The 21,966-nt window shown below is 51.6% G+C and overlaps 6 protein-coding genes across 6 annotated transcripts; 3 read left to right on the top strand and 3 right to left on the bottom strand.

The window, feature by feature from the left end:
• Window positions 1–2,014, top strand: hem13 (coproporphyrinogen oxidase). The gene is made up of 2 exons (XM_073770559.1): window positions 1–747; window positions 801–2,014. Exons 1-2 carry the CDS (start codon window positions 538–540, stop codon window positions 1,908–1,910), a joined length of 1,320 nt encoding a protein of 439 aa, XP_073622378.1. The 5' UTR covers window positions 1–537; the 3' UTR covers window positions 1,911–2,014.
• Window positions 2,015–2,235: 221 nt separating this feature from the next.
• BDV14DRAFT_184710 (uncharacterized protein) lies at window positions 2,236–4,029 on the bottom strand. The gene is made up of 2 exons (XM_073770558.1): window positions 3,677–4,029; window positions 2,236–3,616 (listed from the first exon to the last, which is right to left on the bottom strand). Exons 1-2 carry the CDS (start codon window positions 3,707–3,709, stop codon window positions 2,414–2,416), a joined length of 1,236 nt encoding a protein of 411 aa, XP_073622377.1. The 5' UTR covers window positions 3,710–4,029; the 3' UTR covers window positions 2,236–2,413.
• Window positions 4,030–4,561: 532 nt separating this feature from the next.
• On the bottom strand, window positions 4,562–6,042 carry BDV14DRAFT_206848 (copper amine oxidase; the record flags this gene model as incomplete). The annotated part of the gene is made up of 8 exons (XM_073775008.1): window positions 4,562–4,674; window positions 4,752–4,853; window positions 4,906–4,910; window positions 5,004–5,336; window positions 5,494–5,542; window positions 5,607–5,649; window positions 5,708–5,815; window positions 5,869–6,042. The coding sequence occupies 8 exons, from the start codon at window positions 6,040–6,042 to the stop codon at window positions 4,562–4,564; spliced, it is 927 nt and encodes a 308-aa protein (XP_073622376.1).
• A 1,943-nt stretch (window positions 6,043–7,985) lies between these two features.
• BDV14DRAFT_205688 (amino acid/polyamine transporter I) lies at window positions 7,986–9,103 on the top strand (the record flags this gene model as incomplete). The annotated part of the gene is made up of 4 exons (XM_073774776.1): window positions 7,986–8,142; window positions 8,196–8,535; window positions 8,598–8,895; window positions 8,954–9,103. 4 exons carry the CDS (start codon window positions 7,986–7,988, stop codon window positions 9,101–9,103), a joined length of 945 nt encoding a protein of 314 aa, XP_073622375.1.
• A 455-nt stretch (window positions 9,104–9,558) lies between these two features.
• On the bottom strand, window positions 9,559–11,339 carry BDV14DRAFT_184709 (uncharacterized protein). Its single transcript, XM_073770557.1, has one exon. The coding sequence runs from the start codon at window positions 10,792–10,794 to the stop codon at window positions 10,552–10,554; it is 243 nt and encodes an 80-aa protein (XP_073622374.1). The 5' UTR covers window positions 10,795–11,339; the 3' UTR covers window positions 9,559–10,551.
• A 3,046-nt stretch (window positions 11,340–14,385) lies between these two features.
• Window positions 14,386–21,774, top strand: BDV14DRAFT_184704 (glutamate synthase (NADH)). The gene is made up of 5 exons (XM_073770556.1): window positions 14,386–14,880; window positions 14,945–14,985; window positions 15,044–18,388; window positions 18,458–18,483; window positions 18,535–21,774. The coding sequence occupies exons 1-5, from the start codon at window positions 14,705–14,707 to the stop codon at window positions 21,328–21,330; spliced, it is 6,384 nt and encodes a 2,127-aa protein (XP_073622373.1). The 5' UTR covers window positions 14,386–14,704; the 3' UTR covers window positions 21,331–21,774.
• The last annotated feature ends 192 nt before the right edge of the window (window positions 21,775–21,966 follow it).

The raw sequence follows: 21,966 nt of genomic DNA, 5'->3' as shown, positions 1-21,966 counted from the left end.
CATGTTGCTCAAATGAGCCCTGAGGGTACTCCGATATTTACGAGAGAGCAATGGACTGCCTCAGCATCCAGTGTCTGGTGATACTCGACGATGTGGACCTGTCCACTTGAAGTTCCGGTGCTACGGCTTGAGCCTCCACTTGATCCGCAGCTAGAGGAGCTGTTCCAGACTGCAGTCACCAGAAGTACGTCCAACGGTACCTTGCAGTCATGTTCATGACAACGAATATTTTGGAGTGAGGGGCTCCTTAGCTAGACTTGAGTCACTTCTAAGCCACATTCTGCAAGTCATTCGTGATCTCAAGGAGTGTTTGATCTTCACGGATACCTCTGTGCAAACATCTCAAACATGACCTGACAAACGATGCAAACCACATTGGCTGCTCCGAGGTGGTCCCATATGGCACTCAGTCGATCCAGCTGCAACTTTTTGGCCATCGCGTGCGCGACCGAAGGTGGCCCCATCGCCAGACGAGAGCAAGAGACGACCACCTGACATCTCGGCAAACGGGCCAATCCTCCCTATAGTTTGCAAAAAATGGCTCTACCACGATTATATAGTGCACCTCTTCGCAGGTCACTTAGCCAAATTCCAGCTCGAGCTTGTCGCAAACCGAACAGCCTCCAAGGAACATCCCGACGGTTTTACTCCCAGAATCAACGAAACGACAGACAATATACAGTCTGGCGACCATACCTGCGACTGGCTTTCGGCATTCCGTTTATTAGCCTTCTCATCTATTCAATGGTACTACCACAAGCTTCAACACAGCACTTACGCTGGCTAACTGCATAATACAGGCGACAGAAGAAGTAACGGACCTCGACTCGCCGTCGATCGTCGAGATCGACGAAACCTTGAAAAAACAAGCCGCCGTCAACGAAACATCGCCAATGCGGCTGCGCATGGAAAAGCTGATCAAGGACCACCAGCAGAAGATTATTGAAGAGCTTGGTCGGGTAGATGGCACGCAATTCAAGCAAGACACTTGGAAACGGCCCAATGGCGGAGGCGGAATTTCTTGCGTTTTGCAAGACGGCAATGTCTTTGAAAAGGCCGGAGTTAACGTCTCAATCGTCTACGGAGAACTGCCTCGGCCAGCAATCGAGAAGATGCGCGCAGACCACAAGTCCTTCGTCGGCGCCGACGTGGACTCTCTCAGCTTCTTTGCCGCCGGACTATCCCTCGTCCTCCACCCTCATAATCCCATGGCACCCACCGTTCACCTCAACTACCGCTACTTCGAAACGTCAGACCCCAAGGACCCCATCAACGGCGACAAGAACTGGTGGTTCGGCGGCGGCACAGACCTCACCCCCACGTACCTCTTCCCCGAAGACGCCAAACACTTCCATCAAACCATCAAAGACACCTGCGACCGCCACGACGCAACGTACTACCCTAAATTCAAGGAATGGTGCGACAAGTACTTTTACATCCCACACCGCAAGGAATGCCGCGGCGTAGGCGGCATCTTCTTCGATGACCTCGACGCCAACTTCCTCGAATCCACCTCCCACTCCTCCCAAAACCCCCAGGAGACCCTCTTCTCTTTCGTCTCCGACGGCCTCGCCTCTTTCCTCCCTTCCTACGTCCCCATCCTCGAACGCCGCAAGGATATGCCCTTCACCCCCGCCCAGAAGGAATGGCAACAGCTCCGCCGCGGCCGCTACGTCGAATTCAACCTCGTCTACGACCGCGGTACAAGCTTCGGTCTCCGAACACCCAGCGCCCGTATTGAGAGTATCCTTATGAGTCTCCCCCGCACCGCGTCATGGGCTTACATGGATCCTATCTCTGGAACGCGGACCGAGGGCCACGATGACGAGGAGGCACTGGCCGATGATAAGACGAAGGAGAAGGAGCGTGAGCTGATGGATGTTCTGAAGCACCCTCGGCAATGGGTTTGATTTGGTCTAGACGGTCTAGAGTAGAGAGTAGACTTGCTTGGTTTGGGCCGGTTGTAAAAATATGTGTACCATATCTAACAATATATATCCAGTTTCTTCTTGAACATAATTATATTCCCCGTGAGATATGTCTAGGAAACACAGCCCAAACGTGTGCCTAGCTGGTGGCATCCATGATCCTTAGAATATATAAGCCCAGTTATCAGCGAACTGACTACTGCTGTACGCAATAGCTGGACTTCGCCATATCATTCGCAAGCCCAACCAACGACGAACATAATGGCCAGTGATCAGTTGTTCTATTGATGCTATGGGTAATCCTAGAATACTAATGCAAACTCCGTTTCCATGCAGACACCTTTTGAGAGAGACCCGTCAACGCCTACCCGCTCTGATATATCTAACATAATTTACAGATAATGATGTCCACTTAACCTTGAATAGACGCTGGAAACAACCGTACTGCTTTCTGCCACTGTGTGAGAAAGAAGTGAGAGTTGAGCCTAATTGAACTCGAGACTATCCCTAGGCATCTGCGTACGCCCTCTTCGCCTGGGAAATCTCCCAAAGACGCTTCCTGAGCTTCGCCGGCTAGACTGGCTGGCCAGCGAAGCGCGAAGATCACGGCCATGGTCTCGGTCTCGGTGTCCATCGTGCTCCTGATCGAGGTCGTCGACCAACATGCTCGTGCTCAGATTGCTCGTATCAAACGAGAATGCATCTCCGCCTCCACTCCAGCGCTGCAGGAATCGGCGCTGAGCTTCTGTTTCGCGGCCACGGAGCGCGGATGTTGGGGGTGGTGGTAGGCCGCGCGCGCTGCTTCGGCTCGCTGTGCTTGTGCGGAAGGGGTGCGCCGCGAAACTGACTTCGTCTTCTTCGTCGTCGAATTCGGCATCTGTGTCTGTGTGTTGCCATTCTTCTTCTTCGGCGTCGGCCTCGGGGATGTCGTCGTCTAGGTCGCGCTCTGGCTCTTCGTCTTGCTCTTCTGGCTCGCTCATGTCGTCGTAGCCCATGCCTTCGTCTGCACTGGGGATATCATCGTCTAGATTAGGCCGGTTATCAAAGTCGTCTTCATCCTCATCGTTGTCATCGTAGTCCAGATACGCCTCGGGGACATCATCGTCTAGATCCCGCTCCATGTACCCTTCCTCGTCGACGCCCTCGTCCTCCTCCAAGCCCTCCTCACCATATTCGACGAGCCCATCCTCCCCTTCCTCATCCTCATCCTCTTCATCCCCATCCGCATCTGGAATATCCGCATCCAAATCCCTCTCCATGCCCGTCTCCTCCTCCTCCATCCCCTCACCCTCTTGACCCCCCGCAGCGGCGGCCGCAGCGGCAGCAGCAGCAAACTCCGCATCCGCAGCAGCCATAGCCTCCTCGCGTTCCGCCTCCTCCTCCTTCATACCAAGCATTGTCTTCGGACACCCCGCAGGCTTAATCCACGAGCACCCAAACGACGCGATATTGTTCTTGCGCGCGCGTAACGCCCGTTCCTCCAGTATTAATGTCGCTAGTGTATCGCTTGTAGTTGAGAGCGCTGATGGTCCGGTATGTGTTGATGCATTTCCGCCGGCGCGGTATTGGGCTGTGCCATGGCGGCGGGCGGCTTGGGCTTGACTTGCGGAGGTGGAGGCTGAGGACGAGGTTGGTTCGGTGGGATTTGAGAGGGGGTTGGCGCGCGGGCTGAACCAGAGATCGTGCGACTTTTGGATTGTTAGTGTTTGTTTGAATGAGGGTCACAATCGGGGCGATGGTGGACTTACGTCGCGCGGTGTGAAGAGTGGGAGGGAGAGCATTTTGGGGGCGCGCAGCCTTCAGCGAGCTTGCTTCGATGGGCGAATAGAATGAATGATATCTCTTGGGAGTTGAGTCTTCCGATTAGATGCTATCCGTGTGTCCTTTCTTAATTGCGATTGGGAATTGAGTCGTTTTGCGCGGAGACTCGAAACCCAGACAACAATCAAAACAATCTTTCCTCTAGCTCAGACTTCAATTTGGCGTGCAATTCAAATGTCTCTTGAAACAAACAACAGGATAAAATATAGTTAAGAGAAAGAACCGTGGATCCAGGCAGAGAGGAGTGAGAAGAGGCCGTGAGGGGAGAAAAACAACTCGCAGCCAAGATTGAAGATGTTGTTTAAGCTCGCCCGCACCAACGCGGGGAAGACCTTGACCCACTGACGATAGTCGCGTTCACCGCACACTTACCATTTGCAATATTTAGGATCTATTGGTGTTTGTGTTTTTATGGGGGGGGAGTGGTTTGGTTAGGGTGGGTGAAGGCATTTTGGACTTGAGGGGAAGCTCGAACTCGAGCTGGACATACTTTATCTTCTCTGTACAATACAGGCCTAAAAGAATGAGATAGGGTGGACTGATGAGGATATGGTATTCTCTAAGGGAAGAAACATGGCCTTGCGAAATCCCCAAATACATGATGCGTCAAGTCAGCGGATCAAGTATCAATCTATCAATCAGTCTCTCTGCGTGCACGGAGTCGAGGCACTCTATGCCTGCCGAGATGTTGTACCCGATTTACAGTGATTGTTCCTAGGTCAACGTGCAGAAGCTGTTAATTTCGATTTTGGATTGATTCAGGAGGAATGCATTTCGCCATTGATGAGTCTGGATTATCCAAACATGCCGCTTCACTCCATGCTATCGACAGCCTGAATCCCAAGTACAGCAGTCCTTCTCGGTACCTGAAGGCTGGTGCAAGGCAGATTTAATAGCTGGGTGAATCGTGGGATGTCAAGGGCAGCTGCAGCATTGGGTCAGATCTCGTATGGAGAAATCCAAGTAACAAGCAAGTAGAAGGAAAAAGATAAAGGTATGTACCGTTCATGTCAAAGAAGCCAGATGGTTTAAGTCCAATTCTTGAGGTTTCCACGGGCATAATGAGGAAATCTTCAGGGCGAGTACTATGGGTGAAGCCGAATGCTGTGGAGTTGATTAACAAAGTTCCCATGCACGCATGTATGTATAGAAGAACATTTACTATGCTAGACAACAACATCGTCATTCTCAACCTTATCGCTCCGGTCAACCCAGTTCTTGATATCATCATCGCGCAGTGTTTGCGTCGTGAACTCGCCGTTGGGCCAGAGCCCCTGGTCTCGGTGCTGGGTCACCCAGACGGGCTTCGTGGCGAAGACCGCACGGCGGTGATATGGGCCCGATGGGTTGGAGAGCAGCATTTGGGTTGCGGAGAGCAGGAGCTGGTATGCGACGGGCTTTTGCGAGGTCTTGTTGATGAATTTGTCGTTGGGAATCTTGAGGACTCGGTTTCGTGCTGGGTCGAGATCTAGACTTGTTGATGTTGAGAGCACCTTTTGTTCTGTTACGAAGCCGGCGCCTCTTGGGTTACTCTCGGCGTCTAGGGGGAGAGGGACGGTTTCTTCGTAGACGACGGTGTTATCGTAACTGGTACAGAAAGTTTTTAGTGGGTTGCGCTCAAGCTTGGTGGAGGCTCCTGGGTACTTGCCTGTCAATAGCAGGGTCGATCCGCAGACCGAAGAGATGTTGGTGGTTTATCCAAAGACGCCAGGACCAATGTTGGATCCGTATTGGGAAGCGAAACCGTCTTTCCCCTGTCGCTCGAACTCCTAGTTCAATGTCAGCGGCTTGGTCTAGGTGCCACGCAAAGATATACTCAGTTGGATAGAGTGCAGATCACTTGAATAATGAGCTTACGCGAACGTGCCAGTGTCACTGCTCCTGTCTGGGCATCGGTGTGCTACACAGATGGCCACATCATCAGCCTTTGAATCTGATTCAGGGACAAGCTTTCTTACCTTGTGCAAGATGCCCATGTCTTGTTCGTGGATGCAGATCACGTTCTTCATAGCTTTGGGTTCTCCTGTGGATTCAACCCCGTGGCCATCAAGATAGTGAATGGTGCCCTAATAAAGGCCAGGTTTTGGTGCTGTTCCCTGGTAACAAAAAGACTACTCACCAGGCAGTCACATCCCATCTCTAGCTGATTAGCAAAAATCCCCCATTCAACGCCGCCAACGTCAAATGCCTGCCTTCTACAGTATGAGGGACGAGAATTTTGAAAGTCAGTGGATGAGGTTGCACAGTAGAACAGCCCCAAAGTGCTCAACATACCACCGTAAACAATAGCCATTTCTGGCAGTGAAAGACTACCTAAGTCTTTCTTCTGGCCCGTACTTGGAATCAATTTCCATAGAGGGCAATGGGTCGACCACTAGTTTGTGGCTTTCTGGCAGATCCAGTTTCTTGATTTCAGCAACTACATTTGAATGGTCCATCATGCATTCCTTGATAGCAAGGTATGCGTTGTAGTCGAGAGGGGTCTCGAAGAAGACAAGTCAGTCAGTCATATCATTAATAAGGGCACTGGGATATAGTGACCCGATTTTTTCGGGAATGCTGTATATAGAGAGTACTTCTGAGGGACCCAACTGGACCACAGCAGTAAAATACTCCTTTGTATCCATTTTGCAAATATATCAGTATATTGGTCTTTGAAGGCTTAATGGTTGGAGAAAGGACATACTTCGATCAAGGACTTTCAGCAAACGGGGCGGAGCAGATGGCAGCTCCTGCTTGAGACGCTCAGCTTCAATGTAGGGAATGATGTCTCGTTTTGGAGCATCATGACGATTCAGCTGCAAGAACTGAAGCTCGAGGCCAGAAAGCGAGTTTCGCAGGATTGAGACGCCAAGGGTGATCTCGTCAAGAGTCAGTTTCTCGAGCGGATGCATGTTGCTTGCTTCAGAATATTGCTGTGGTTGAGATATGTGCACTGTGAGACTTGACGGTAAATCTATATATATTCTATGTGACCCAATGATAAATGTAAGAAGCGGCGGATTTAATCCAATCAAGATGCTGGCGTACAATAATTTTCAATTACATCAAGATATTCCCCAGCGGAGGATTTTCCGCCACTCTAGAATTAAAGTCCGGTGGGAGATAAATGAGCGTTATCATATCGCTGGGTGAGATATGATTACAGGCCCATCTAGTGTACATCTAGCAAGATCAGATAAGACATTCGTTATGGGAAATCTAGCGAGCTTTCGAGTCTGTCATTTAGACACTCTTAGGGTTACCCGCTTAGTCCTGCCCGCGGAGCCACTAATTCCTCATTGATGATTTACAAGCAAAGTATTAGGATCAAGCAGTATAATAGAAGAAAAAAAAAGTTTACTACCAAAGATAGCCTTGAAGCACTGCTATACATTCACTTTATAGAGAAGTAAACTGTCCCTATTGCTGAGAAACTACCTGGCTGTTGCCCATATCCATTCCTAGCAGATCTAGACCACAAACTGGCACTGTCAAGGCAAACCATCCGCCGGAGAGTTCTTTTGTACTCGACAACGCTATATATCTCGAAATGCCTTGTCGTAGATAAGACACTCTGACTTGAAGCTAGTTTTGCGGCTTTATATGCAATCGGTTTTTAGCAACCATGGGTGGTCCCATATTTTGTTCCCAGTCTGCCTTTTGTGATTCTTGTGTTCTATCCATCATCCGGCAGAATGAGTCATGATAACCAGATCAGGCCATCTCCGGATGACAGTTTGCTTAGTGATTGTGGTGGACAGCAGCTCGAGGCTGGACACAAGAACGATTCCTATCGACAAGTCTTTCGAACCCTTGGTACGCTCGCCTTGACCATCTCCATCGCCTCATGAGTACATCATGTCCTATCTCTAAGACCGTCAACTATACACTATGACTAAACTCTTCTCCTTTTGTAGGCCGTTAGCGGCTTTGATGGTGGCGAGCAGTTATCAATACATATATGGCGGATTCTGGGGCTTGACATGGTGAGATCGCAACCCCCGGCGATAAAAGACAAGCAAACAATTCAATATTTCCTAACCATTTTGCGAATGAATTGGTTCATCCCGGCCATTATTCTCTTTTCTCAGGCTCTTGCTTTGGCCGAGCTTGCGTCTGCAATGCCCGTCAATGGTGCATTCTACTACTGGACTGCTGTACTTGCTCCCTCCAAGCTATCGAGGGCTTTATCCTTTGCTCTAGGCTGGATCAGTATGTTGTGCAATAACAACACTTGCCAGTCTGGAATACACCATGGCATCGTCGTATGCAACCATCATTCCGTGGTTGCGGCTTGAATGGTCGCCGAGCACTGGGCAGCTCGTCGGCATTGGATATGGCCTTCAACTCGTATGGCTGTTGCTAGTTTCCCTTCGCATGGAGAGGTTCCATGCAGCAATCTTGATTATTGGTAAGTAGGAAGTCAGCTTATGGCACTATGCTTCAGACTGCTAAGAGATATAGCGGGGGCAATTCTCGCGATATTGTTTGTATTCATCATCGCTATACCTGCCACTCACGCTGGCCTACCCTTCAACAACGCAGCCCGAGTCTTTACAACATATGTCAACTTCTTTGACTGGAACCGATCAGCTGCATTGCCGCTCACTTTTTTCACTTCTGTTTTCACCACTGGGGGCTGGGCTGCATCTGTCTATGTGGTGGAAGAAACTCACGATGGAACTAGATCAGTGCCCAAGGCCATGGTCAGTTCATATATCTTGACATCTGCCTTGGGCTTCATACTGTGCATCATCACGGCATTTTGCACTACAGACATTGCAGCTTCAGCTTCAGGTCCAACGTAGGTCAAACATAAACTTATATGGTACCTTCTCTGACAGCTCCAACTAATTTTGTGAATAGTGGCTATCCAATGTACACCTTGGTCTCCGATAATTTCGGCGTTCGAGGCGGCGGCGCATTCTTTCTTATCTCTGTCATCTTCGCCTCCATGGGAGGATGCTCGACCCTCCTCACAAAGTCCAGCCAACTTGCCTCGCTTGCGCACGACGGCGGACTCCCCTTTTCTAAAACCTTTGCGTACATCTACGCAAGCAATAACATGCCCATCCCAGCCGCCCTCCTCTTAACAATCGGCAGCATGCTCATCTTGCTCTCTGCCTTTTCCAGCGAGGCCGCGACCATCATCTACTCGCTGGCAGTAATCGCGACGCTGCTGCTGCTGTGGTTAGTCCCGATCACGCTGCACGTGTTTGCAGGACCCCGGTTCGTTCCTGGACCGTTTAGTCTGGGCCGTTGGAGTGCTCCTGTTCATGCTTACTTTGCTGCTGCGACTGTCTTCCAATCCTTATGGTTTTGGAGTCGTTTCCTTCCTCGAAGGCTTGGACTGCGGAGGCGTTCAATTGTAACTGGGTTGTTGCGCTGGGCGTGCTGGCGTTGTGCTTGGGGGTTTGGTTTACGACGCTCGATAAAAACTTGAAGGGTTCTGGTGTCTCTTAATAGAACATCGTAAGCAATTGGGTAGATTTCTGATAATGTTTGTAAGGTCTCAAGTAGTTTGATTGCATACCTAAGCATGGACAAACCAAGGTCTCCAAGGCCTGACCCAAGACCACCGCCTTAACCACTCGGCCAACTTACCATTCAACATGTGAATTATGATCTGGGTATATAAGGCAGAATGGGGTTTTGGGCTTGGTTGGCCGATCAGGGAGGGTTGTGTTCACTGGGAGTTGGGTTGGGTTAATCAGGGTTTGGTAGGTGGGTGTACGGATGGGAGTTTGGTCCGTGAAAATGTGGTGGTTTATGGGCAAGACCGTGTTGTGATTTATAGCATGGTGATATTGTTGTATTTGTGAGAAGTTGCTCTGCAATGTGATGGAAGGGAACAAGGTTGAGGGTTACAATCTGGAAATCATATACTGATGCTCCTGCACTTGGCAACTTGGAAGACTCGATTTTGGTTCACTTGCTGTAATTTGGATAGAGTATACTATTGACTTGAGGACTAGACTTGCGTACTTTACATCAACGTACTTATCATATACTACTCTACTCCAAACAGTGGAGGGACTATACGTACAAGCTCCAGGGAATAGGGATGTTCTGTCGGCTGTTGCGGCTACGAACCTTTGATTAAGTTCTGCCACGGAGCCTCCGAGTGCTGACTTCGGACTGCTTTGCCTGAAGAGGCAGACCTTTACACCCTGAGTTTACCTAGGGCTCACCGATTAAACTCACCGGACGAAGCTGTTGAGTGTAGATTCGTGCGGTCCGTTGCTCGCTGCTGCATTCAGCTTTAGCAGTTGGATAGACAGTAGCCTGCTAACCTGCCTGGACAAATTCCGTATTTCTCTCCAGGCGGAAAGCGCAGGCGCATGTGTTCTCTTGCGCGGGTCGTTTGTATGCAGCTAGGCGTAAGCTCAAGCTAATAGCAGAAACATAGACTAGCTATGCGCTCAACTCCCATGCAGCTGTAAATTTGGAGATTTGTTGTTTCCCGGGGATCCTCGCCCATCTCCGAGAAATTGTTCTGGAATGTGGTAAACACCAGCGACATGTGCAGCGGAATGTACTCCATTAATGAAGCTCCAAAAAGTTGAGATAAACCGAGTCGGACTGAGCCGACGAGATTCGCAAGATCATGGCAAGCTAGATACCGGCTGAGACTGCCAAATTAGGGCATGGAGCCTTCAAGACCGGAGGCGAGCGACGCCCGAGTTGACAGTTGATACTGACAGTTGTTCTCGACTCCTAGGCTGCTTCGCTTCGGTGACACGACTCATTCAGCCCTTCAGGCCCGGTGTGTTGGAGCAAGAAAATGACATGCCATTGCAGGCGTAAGACCCGTAAATACTCAGTATTCGCATAATGGTCGTCGTCTTATTGGCATACGCGGGCAGTACGGAGCACAGATGGCGGACATGGCGGGCGTAATTCCTGCGGGAAACAAGGTGAAATCCCGGTAATCGGCCGACTGCCCAGTCTCCGAGTTCTTCCGAAGTTTCACAGCTTTCCACTCCACCAGCGAAGACACAGTCGGTGAACCCAAAGAGGACAAGACCAAGACAGAGGCATCGGGTGAACTCGGGACCATCATAGTATTGGCATTTCCGCCCTGTCAGGTGACCCGTTGCATATTGTACGACACGACGTGAATACCGCTTGAGTCTCGCCGGGGCGTTTTGAGTTCGTCTTGGGCAGTGACAATGGCTTCACCACCAGTCGTGCGAGGTTTCATGTTTTGCAGTCGTTTTCCGATCAGCCCATTTGAAAGTCGAAGTTGGTGTTAGGCCATGATTATAGGTTGTTGAGTGAAACCATAAAAGTCCACCCTATAATAAGAGCGACAGCCAGAATCGGACTTTGCTGCCTATTGTATGCATAGTCGTTAGCTGTTTTTTCGCACAATTAAGGATTCGTCTTCTCCAAATTCCGTCGTTCGTGTACAACAGTCAGGCCGCTTTCGGTGACCGTAGCAGTGTACGTATTCCGTGGAGAAGAAACCGTGGGTACGGGGTAGCAGCTGGAGAATCCAATGAGGTTGTGACTATTGGCAAATCAATAAGAGATCCATAATTCTGGTGCAGAGGCACTGCCTCCAAGCAGCGAGAGAGCATCCAGTAGAATGACGGGGTACATCAGGCAGCATGGAAAGACAATTGGAAATGTTTTGCTTTATGTATTCAAATTATCATCGCTTTTCCCAGTGCTTATCAGCGTCAAGGGGTGTCAAGTGCAGTCGTAAATTACGGTATCCGGGGGCTTACTTTGGAGGCCACCCATTGGTCGGGAGTTGGGACTGGCCGCATCGGAAGCTCAACTGTCCGGGGACTTGGTGCCCGGCATCCATGCTGGTAGGTTCTTTGAAGCAGCACCTGGAAAGTAGAAGATCCAGAGCCAGAATACGATTGACCATCCGAACGCGAGATATTGAAGGTTGTTACAGTAAGTTAGGTTTGTTCAAACTGATTGATCTGGAGATGAGCCGAGTCTCAAGCCTACCCCAGGTGCGTCGATGACTTGGACGGATGTGCTGGAGACACTGCTACGAGCCAATCAGCACACAATCCTGACTGGCAGGCTGCGGCTCGGGGCCCCGATTTCGGCGGAGTAAAGAGGGGAAGGCTGACAATTCAACGGAGTTTGGAGGTAAGGAGGTCGGGGAGGAGGGGGTGAAATGTTGAAGAGACTAGGGACTCTAGGGAGCGCAGCAGAGGGAGGAGTTCCGGTCTGAAACGGGATAGCGCTGACTTGGCCGTTGTCGGAAGTTGGCGGGCATGTGAGCGCCTCAATGTTGTACCGCTCCGTGCCAGTAATTGACCAATCCGGCCCTGCCAAAAATATATATGTTGATCAGGCCGTGTATGCGCTAGTACGGCCAACGATCGCCCGACGGCCATGCACCTGGACGTGGGGTATGCAAGTCCTTTTGCTAGGGGAAATCCTCGACTCTTCCGGAGGGTCTTGTGCCTCGCCAAGTGCTCAAAGCTCGCTCTCTGCCCAATGCGCTCCTGGCTGGTTCATGCCACCAGCCCTTCGCCTAGAGCTTCTTTCGGCCCGCGTATGCAGAAGTAGTCTTTCTCTGTTGTGCTGGCCACGAAGGACGGGGAAGCAGCCCCTCTCAAAAAATATTTTCTGAGAGTGCTGCCAATATCTAATTTTCTGATGCACATGGTGTTAACTTTCATCTTTTCTCCCGGAAAGACCCGAATGTTGGCAAGTCAGTCGGTTTCTCGACGGCGTGTTCCATTCCACCGTCGACGTTGCGCTGTGTTTACCCTTGGCACCACTACTCCTTGCTGATTCCAGCGCATGTTGTAAGCCAAGAGTGATCGTTCGACATCATCATAATTATTTGATTTTCTTCAGCGTCATCAAAGAATGTCATCCGACGTCAGACGTCGACTTGCCTTGTCTTCTGAGAAGAACACTGGCCATGTGCGCGTCCAGATCGAGTGCAGGCTGACCAACTGTCTGGGACCAAAAGTGGGATAAGCACTATATCCCTGCACTGCTCCACTCGAAGGACGTCCAATCATCCATTTAGTCGGGTCTTTTGATCTCGTTTAGGGCGGAGAAGAGGAAAAAAGAAAGCAACAAGCTTGAAGGAATGAGTTTGGCAAACAACACTAAGGTTGTTTACTCTACTTTAGCGGCTACCATGACTACCATTTACTCCAAGTATTTTTCTTTCCCGACAGCAGAGACGGAAAAGCGGGCAATCGTTTAGAAGCGAAACGGGATCCTTCAAGTGGCAAACCGTACCCAGCATGGCTCTGACTCACAATGCGCATGGCTCAGGAAGTAGACGAATGCCTCCAAGGTCAAGGATTAAGATCCGAGTAAACGGCATGATTTGCACATGGACCCATCCAAGTGTACAGTAGTGACCCAGGACGTTTGAATCTCTTGAACAGCGGAAGGCCGCCAATCACGATGACCAAAAGGTCATACCATCTGTTGATCTCGCGAACTAATTTTTGTTTCCCCTCTTAACTTTCAACGCGGCGGCCATTCTTCGCTTCTTCTTTGGATTCCGTGTGATTTCCGTGGTCGGCGAATGGCTGAACCAGGGGGATTGTTGGTTTAAGGTTGCCTGGGTCGACGGAGAGAAATGAGGACCCCCAAACAACATCGGGTGTTCACGGGAACTGTCTGCACCGAGAAGGTCTTTAGTTAGCTGGACTAGCACTTTTAACTGATGAGTCCACTGGACTATTATTCGGACTATGCACTGAAGCATGCCACGGACTAGAAATTATTCAGAGACGACTCCGATGCTGGCAGTAGGCAAATGCCGAGAGTGCTGTGTAAAATAAATGGTAATACGGATACCAGCTTGATGCTCCCTAGCGTGGCCTTCTTTTTTATTGCTTCTCCGGCCCCACTAGCTTGGATCTTGACGTAGGAGAAACCTAATCTTCTTGGTTAAAGAGTTGAAAAGCCTTTGTCGTGATTGGCTGCCAGCTGCTTATCTCTGACCTGCTCCCCAGGTCTGGAGTGCGTCCCGGATTCCCTCATCCTGATGCATGCACAGTCGCAAACTGCTGGAATGAGCAATAATCTTGGCGGCTATACGTGGGCATGACTGCAAAGTTTTCTGTAGACATTTATTTGGTCGCACATTGTCCTGTCCGTAGTTGAAAGTTCAATAGCAAGCAAAATGTGCTTGAAATCGGGTTCGCATGTGAATCCGTGCCGAGTACCTGAGGTCCCAAAGTACTCCCGAGGGTAGCGCAGTGGCGGATGCTCCCTGACCAGGAGCGGAAGCCGCCGAAAACGCTCTGCTGTGCCAACAACTTGCTGTAGGTAGGGTAGCCTTCTACAGCTTCGTACTGGTGGAGAATGAAAGGTCGCTTTCTTTTGGCCATGCAGGCTGTATTTCTTCTTCTGCCCTTAAGTACTACAGTGGTCTTTCTTAACTCCGGAGTCGGCAGGTCTTTCAAGCAAACGACAATTTGCCACGGTGGAAATGCCTTGTCGTCGATCTCCACCACTGTATTTTTGCCTAATTCATCCATCCATGGTGACCCCCCAGCCCGTGATCTCATGAATTGCTGCTCTGCCTCTCCGACTGTAAAGTACAATACCCATACCCATACCCGTATCGGAGGGTCAAGGTGAATTCCCCGGACCTCTGCCTCCCGTGCTGCTGGCTGGCTGCTGCTCGTCCTCCCGCCCAGTCACTTTTTTTTTTTTACTACGCAGCTCCCCCTCCCCCTCACCACGGCCTCTTATTTCTGGCTCTCCCTCCTCATCTTCTCCCTCTTATTCCCTCCCTTCTCTCACTTTTACTCAGCCATCCCCGGAGCCAGACGTTGGGCAATACATATCTGCAATTGTCTCCGCCCACGCTCCGCCATTGACGACATACCCATTAACCTCCCCCCCCCATACATCACGACTTGTGCCCCGCCCAAACCTAGTCGCGGCGGCCGACCCCAACACACCACAGCGCAATCCCCCAGTTTCTGCCTTTCCATTCTCTGTCGGCCACCGGCGGAAGAATGGGTCTGAACTTGGAGGAAATCTATGGCCAAACACTAGTTGAGGAGCAGAGCCCGAATGAATATTCGGAGTACCAGCCAAAGAAGGGTTATGGCTGGGCTAACACTCTGCCCGAGCGGCAAGGTCTTTATGACCCGGAATATGAAAAGGATGCTTGCGGTGTAGGCTTCGCTGCGTAAGTCGCCCGCGCCGCAGTAATTGGCACGGGAAGGATATATTCTAACGGCGCTTTCGTACAGTAACATCAAAGGCAAAGCTAGTCACAAGATTGTTAGCGATGGTGAGTTTTCTTGGAATGGCGATCTAAAGTATGCGCACTAACAAGTCGCGCTCTACAGCCCGGAATCTGCTTTGTAACATGACGCACCGAGGTGCTGTCGGTTCGGATGCGCGCGACGGTGACGGTGCCGGTGTAATGACCAGTATCCCCCACAAGTTCTTCATCAAAAACTTTGCGCGCGAAGTCGGATTGGAACTCCCTCCCCTCGGCCAGTACGCCGTTGGTAACCTCTTCTTCAAGCCCGACGAAGAGTCGCTAAAGGAGTCCATTAAACAATTCGAGGAAATTGCCACATCGCTAGGACTGCGGACCCTAGGATGGCGTGAGGTTCCTCGCGATTCTACTATTCTTGGTCCTGCGGCTTTGTCTCGGGAGCCCACAATCCTGCAGCCTTTCGTTGTGCTGTCATCCGCCTACGGAGAGGGAAACAAGCCCGAGATTACTGATCCAGAGCAGTTCGACACAAAGACATTCGAGCTTCAGCTGTACGTTCTGCGAAAGCGCGCCACACACATCATTGGTCTTGCCAACTGGTTCTACCTGTGCTCTCTCAGCAACCGCAACATTGTGTACAAGGGTCAGCTCGCCCCCATTCAGGTGTACCAGTACTACCATGACTTGGTGAACGTCGACTACGAGGGTCACTTCGCTCTTGTCCACTCCCGTTTCTCTACCAACACATTCCCCTCTTGGGACCGCGCACAACCTCTGCGATGGGCCGCTCACAACGGTGAAATCAACACCCTCCGAGGAAACAAGAACTGGATGCGCGCGCGTGAAGGTCTGCTGAAGTCCGAGATCTTCGGTGACGAGCTCGAGTCTTTGCTCCCCATTGTTGAAGATGGTGGTTCTGACTCTGCTGCTTTCGACAACGTCCTGGAATTACTCATGATCAACGGTGTCCTTTCCCTGCCTGAAGCGGTCATGATCATGATTCCTGAGGCTTGGCAGGACAACCCAGCCATGGACCCGGCCAAGGCCTCTTTCTACGAGTGGGCTGCTTGCCAGATGGAGCCATGGGATGGTCCAGCTCTCTTCACCTTCTCTGATGGACGCTACTGTGGTGCTAACTTGGACCGTAACGGTCTGCGTCCTTGCCGTTTCTACGTTACCGACGATGACCGCATCATTTGCGCCTCCGAAGTTGGTGCTGTCGACATTGACCAGGAGCGAGTTATTCAGAAGGGCCGCCTGCAGCCCGGTAAGATGCTTCTAGTCGACACTGTCGCTGGTCGCATCATCGATGACTCTGAGCTCAAGTACACTGTCTCCCACCGCCAGGACTTTAGCGGTTGGTTGAACAAGGAACTTGTGAAGCTCCCAGCCGTCACGGAGAAGCTTGTTGAGCAGAACGTGGACATTCGCCACGATCTCGACAACAGCACTATCCAGAATGACCCGCGTCTCAAGGCATTCGGATACTCCTTCGAGCAGGTCACACTTCTCCTCGGCCCTATGGGTGCTGATTCCAAGGAAGCTCTCGGCTCCATGGGTAATGACGCTCCCTTGGCCTGCATTGCTAAACAACCCCGTCTCTTGTACGAATACTTCCGTCAGCTTTTCGCTCAGGTCACCAATCCCCCTATCGATCCCATCCGTGAAGCTGTTGTCATGTCTCTGGAGTGCTACGTCGGTCCTCAGGGTAACCTGCTGGCAATGGACCCGTCGCAGTGCCGCCGCATGCTTCTTCCTTCTCCCATCATGACCATCCCCGAGTTCAACGCGCTCAAGAACGTCAACACTGTCCACAAGGATTGGACCGTCAGCATCATCGACATCACCTTCGAGAAGAAGAAGGGTGTTCCCGGATACATTGAGACTCTTGACCGCATCTGCGATGCTGCCACCGAGGCTATCCAGAAGGGTGACAAGGTTCTCATCCTCTCTGACCGCGCCACCTCTGCCGACCGAGTCCCAGTGTCTGCTCTCCTGGCCACTGGTCTCGTCCACCACCACCTGGTTCGCAACAAGTGGCGATCTCTCGCTGCTTTGATCGTCGAGACTGCTGAAGCTCGTGAGGTCCACCACATGTGTGTTCTTGTCGGTTACGGTGCCGATGGTATCAACCCTTACCTCGCCATGGAGTGCATTCTCAAGATGAACCGCGAGAACCTGATCCGCAAGGAACTCTCTGACGAGAAGGTCATTGAGAATTACCGCGCTTCTTGCGACGGTGGTATCCTGAAGGTCATGAGTAAGATGGGTATTTCCACTCTGGCCTCTTACAAGGGTGCTCAGATTTTCGAAGCTCTCGGTATTGACGACAGCGTTATTGACCGCTGCTTCGCTGGTACTGCCAGCCGTATCCGTGGTATGACCTTCGAGCTGATTGCTCAGGATGCTTTTGCCATCCACGAGCGCGGCTACCCATCTCGCTCCATCATCGATATTCCCGGGTTGACCGAGACCGGTGAGTACCACTGGCGTGACGGTGGTGAGGACCACGTCAACGACCCCGTCAGCATAGCCAACGTTCAGGATGCTGTGCGCACGAAGAACGACAAGTCCTACGAGGCATACGCCAAGGCTGCTCACGAGCAGATCAAGAACTGCACTCTTCGTGGTATGCTCGAGTTTGACTTTGAGCAGCGAACCCCCATCCCTATCGACCAGGTCGAGCCCTGGACCGAGATTGTCCGCCGCTTTGTCACTGGGGCCATGTCTTACGGTTCGATCTCTATGGAGTCTCACTCTACTCTCGCCGTTGCGATGAACCGCCTTGGTGGAAAGTCCAACACTGGTGAAGGTGGTGAAGACCCAGAGCGCAGCAAGCGCATGGAGAACGGAGACACTATGCGCTCTTCAATCAAGCAGATTGCCTCTGGTCGCTTCGGCGTCACTTCTCACTACCTCGCTGATGCCGATGAGCTTCAGATCAAGATGGCCCAGGGTGCTAAGCCCGGTGAGGGTGGTGAGCTTCCCGGCCACAAGGTCGTTGGTCCCATTGCCCACACCCGTTACTCCACGCCTGGTGTCGGTCTTATCTCGCCTCCTCCTCACCACGACATCTACTCCATTGAGGATTTGAAGCAGCTCATCTACGACCTCAAGTGCTCCAACCCCCGCGCCCGTGTCTCAGTCAAGCTTGTGTCCGAGGTCGGTGTTGGTATTGTCGCTTCTGGTGTTGCCAAGGCCAAGGCCGACCACATTCTGATCTCTGGTCACGACGGTGGTACTGGTGCCTCTCGCTGGACTGGTATCAAGTATGCTGGTCTTCCTTGGGAGTTGGGTCTTGCCGAGACTCATCAGACCCTGGTCCTTAACGACCTCCGTGGCCGTGTAGTTGTTCAAACTGACGGACAGATTCGTACCGGTCGCGATGTTGCTGTTGCCTGTCTTCTCGGTGCTGAAGAATTCGGTTTCGCTACCACTCCTTTGATCGCTATGGGATGCGTTTTCATGCGTATGTTATCTCCCGTCCCCTCCCACCCCCTCCCACCTTTCGCTTCATGAAATTAACTTGTTTCTTTAGGAAAATGCCATCTTAATACCTGTCCCGTACGCCTCCCCTAATCCTTCGTACATGGTCTAAAGCTAATAATTGAATAGGTTGGTATCGCGACTCAAGATCCTGAGCTGCGGAAGAAGTTCCAGGGTCAGCCGGAGCACGTGATTAACTTCTTTTACTACATAGCCAATGAGCTTCGAGCAATCATGGCAAGGCTTGGCATCCGCACCATCAACGAAATGGTTGGTCGCGCGGAACTACTTAAGACCAGGGACGATTTGAGCAACCCCAAGCAAGAGAACATCGATTTATCTTTGATTCTCACTCCTGCTCACTCGCTTCGCCCCGGTGTAGCGACTTATAACGTACGAAAACAGGACCACCGCCTTCACACTCGCCTTGACAACAAGCTCATTGCCGAGTCCGAACTTGCTCTTGAGAAGGGTCTGCCCTGCCGTGTCGAGTGCGACATTGTTAACACTGACCGCGCTTTGGGAGCCACTCTCTCATACCAGGTCAGCCGTCGTTACGGCGGAGAGGGTCTTCCCCAGGACACCATTCATTCCAACATCAAGGGTTCGGCTGGTCAGTCCTTCGGTGCCTACCTCGCTCCTGGTATCACTCTGGAGCTCGAGGGTGATGCCAATGACTACGTCGGTAAGGGTCTGTCTGGTGGGCGTCTTATTGTCTATCCCCCTCGCGGTGCCGCCTACAAGGCTGAGGAGAATGTCATCGTCGGTAACACCTGTCTGTACGGTGCTACCCGCGGTACTTGTTTCTTCCGCGGTGTTGCTGCTGAGCGTTTCGCTGTCCGTAACTCTGGAGCTACTGCTGTTGTTGAAGGTGTCGGTGACCACGGATGTGAGTACATGACTGGTGGTCGTGTCGTTGTTCTCGGCTCGACTGGTCGTAACTTTGCTGCTGGTATGTCCGGTGGTATCGCTTACATCCTCGACATGAAGCAAGACTTCCTTTCCAAGGTCAACATGGAGATGGTTGAGTGCTCCAGCCTCGAGGACCCTGCTGAAATCGCCTTCCTCCGTGGCCTGATCGAAGACCACCATCACTACACTGGCTCCGAGCTGGCCGCTCGTATCTTGTTGGACTTCACTCGCGCGCTTCCTCACTTCGTCAAGGTTCTGCCCATTGACTACAAGCGCACTCTTGAGGAAGAAGCCGCCAAGGCTGCCGCGGCTAAGAAGGCTGAGACCACCATTCCCCAGCTGGCTAGCCCCCCTGCCGAGAAGGAGAAGCCCAAGGCTGAAGACGATGGCAAGAAGGCCGAGCTTCTGGACATCGAAGACAGTGTTACCGACTCCAAGGTCGAGAAGAAGAGAACCGCTCTTATCCTTGACAAGACCCGCGGTTTTATGAAGTACAACCGCCGCAGTGAGAAGTACCGCAACCCGGCTACCCGAACACGTGACTGGGCGGAACTTTCCAACCGCCTAACCGACGATGCACTTAAGTATCAATCGGCTCGTTGCATGGACTGCGGTGTACCCTTCTGTCAATCAGAAACTGGATGTCCGATCTCGAATATCATCCCTAAATGGAACGAATTAGTCTTCCAAAATCAATGGCAGGATGCCCTCAACCGCCTTCTCATGACCAACAACTTCCCCGAGTTCACTGGACGTGTCTGCCCAGCTCCTTGTGAGGGTGCCTGTGTCTTGGGTATCAACGAAGAACCCGTCGGTATCAAGTCCATTGAGTGTGCTATTATTGACCGTGGATTCGAAATGGGCTGGATGGTTCCTCGTCCCCCTACCGTCCGCAGCGGCAAGACTGTTGCCATCATTGGATCCGGTCCCGCTGGTCTTGCGGCTGCCGATCAGCTTAACCGGGCTGGACACAACGTGACGGTCTATGAGCGTGCTGACCGCGTCGGTGGTTTGCTCATGTACGGTATTCCCAACATGAAGCTTGACAAGAAGGTTGTTCAGCGCCGTGTCGACCTGATGGCTGCCGAGGGTGTCAACTTTGTCACCAGCACTTCCGTTGGCCCCGACAGCGAAGTCTCCTTGGAGTCCCTCCGCAAGACCAACGATGCTGTTATTATTGCCACCGGTGCTACTGTCGCTCGTGACCTCAAGGTCCCTGGCCGTGAGCTTGATGGTGTCCACTTTGCCATGCAGTTCCTGCACAAGAACACCAAGTCTCTCCTTGACTCTGAGTTGGCCGATAATGCTTACATCTCCGCCAAGGACAAGCACGTTGTTGTCATTGGTGGTGGTGACACTGGTAACGACTGCATTGGTACCTCCGTCCGCCACGGTGCCAAGTCTGTCGTCAACTTTGAGTTGCTGCCTCAGCCTCCTCCCGAGCGTGCCCGTGACAACCCCTGGCCCCAGTGGCCCCGCATCTACCGCGTCGACTACGGACACTCTGAGGTCAAGACTCACATGGGCAAGGACCCTCGCGAGTACTGCATCATGTCCAAGGAGTTTGTCGACGATGGCAACGGCCGCGTGAAGGGTATCAACACCGCCCGTGTTGAATGGACCAAGAGCGCAACTGGTGGCTGGGACATGAAGACCGTCGAGGGCAGTGAGCAGTTCTTTCCTGCTGACATTGTCCTCCTCTCCATGGGTTTCCTTGGCCCTGAGGATCGTCTCCTTGGCGATGAAATTGAGCGTGACGCCCGCAAGAACGTCAAGACTCCTCCTGGCCACTACGCTACCAACGTCCCCGGCGTGTACGCTGCCGGTGACTGCCGTCGTGGACAGTCTCTCATTGTCTGGGGTATCAACGAAGGTCGCCAGTGTGCCCGTGAGGTCGACACTTTCCTCTCCGGCATCAGCTCCCAGCTTCCCGTGACCGGTGGTATCATCCGCCGCCCTGCCATCGACGCTGTTCGCCAGGCCACCGAGCAGACCGTAACAATTGCCGCATAAGCTCACTATGCAACCCAAAATAGAATTTCGGCACGCAGGACAGGCTCCGCGCGACGACAGATCCGTTTTCATGTCTCATGATTTCGATGACGATGATCTATGAATTTTACCATGTCGAAAACGAAACTAACAAAAAGAACAAGCTTTGCTTCTGGATCAGCGGGATAAAATGTTGTTTGGTGGGATTGTACTCTACGACAGTTACCTGCATGGTCATGGTTAGAAGGGGAAATTTTTTCGATTTACAAGCCTGATACATCTATTATCTTGTTTCTCATTATTTCCTGTCTATGATGGATTACTTTATCTTCTCTTGTCACAAAAGGGAGTTGATGCTTTTGGTTGTCGCAGCGTTGTTTTCTCGTTAACAAAATATGGCAAGGTGTTGAGCGTGTGCTATCATCATCTACTATTCGTTGTACATATTATTTCAGCAATACAGTTCATATTTATGATATATTCGTTTCGTCGTATATATAAGAGACAGTAATGGGACCTCTTTACCGGCAGGTCTCTCTTTCCTTGGGTTGTTCTTCGCCAATCTGCTCAAGCGAGCGAAGCGGCAATGCTGTTAGGGCAGTGTCACGCTGGATAGCCCCAAGCCAGCTTGTGGGTGAGACAATGATTGAACGTCTC

This window comes from Aspergillus stella-maris (genome assembly GCF_047715825.1).
Source record: "Aspergillus stella-maris strain CBS 113639 unplaced genomic scaffold BDV14scaffold_103, whole genome shotgun sequence".
NCBI classification, from domain to species: Eukaryota; Fungi; Ascomycota; class Eurotiomycetes; order Eurotiales; family Aspergillaceae; genus Aspergillus; species Aspergillus stella-maris.
Note: the sequence above shows the minus strand (reverse complement) of the source record. Positions and strands in the feature narration are given on the sequence as shown.

Bases quoted from the DNA above. Each gene is read 5' to 3' on its own strand.
- hem13 (XM_073770559.1), top strand. From the start codon at position 538: ATGGCTCTACCACGATTATATAGTGCACCTCTTCGCAGGTCACTTAGC. The intron at 748-800 runs GTACTACCACAA...TGCATAATACAG, and splicing joins GCCTTCTCATCTATTCAATG to GCGACAGAAGAAGTAACGGA.
- BDV14DRAFT_184710 (XM_073770558.1), bottom strand. From the start codon at position 3,709: ATGCTCTCCCTCCCACTCTTCACACCGCGCGAC. The intron at 3,617-3,676 runs GTAAGTCCACCA...ACAATCCAAAAG, and splicing joins CACTCTTCACACCGCGCGAC to TCGCACGATCTCTGGTTCAG.
- BDV14DRAFT_184709 (XM_073770557.1), bottom strand. From the start codon at position 10,794: ATGATGGTCCCGAGTTCACCCGATGCCTCTGTCTTGGTCTTGTCCTCT.
- BDV14DRAFT_184704 (XM_073770556.1), top strand. From the start codon at position 14,705: ATGGGTCTGAACTTGGAGGAAATCTATGGCCAAACACTAGTTGAGGAG. The intron at 14,986-15,043 runs GTGAGTTTTCTT...CGCGCTCTACAG, and splicing joins TCACAAGATTGTTAGCGATG to CCCGGAATCTGCTTTGTAAC. The intron at 18,389-18,457 runs GTATGTTATCTC...TTGTTTCTTTAG, and splicing joins TATGGGATGCGTTTTCATGC to GAAAATGCCATCTTAATACC.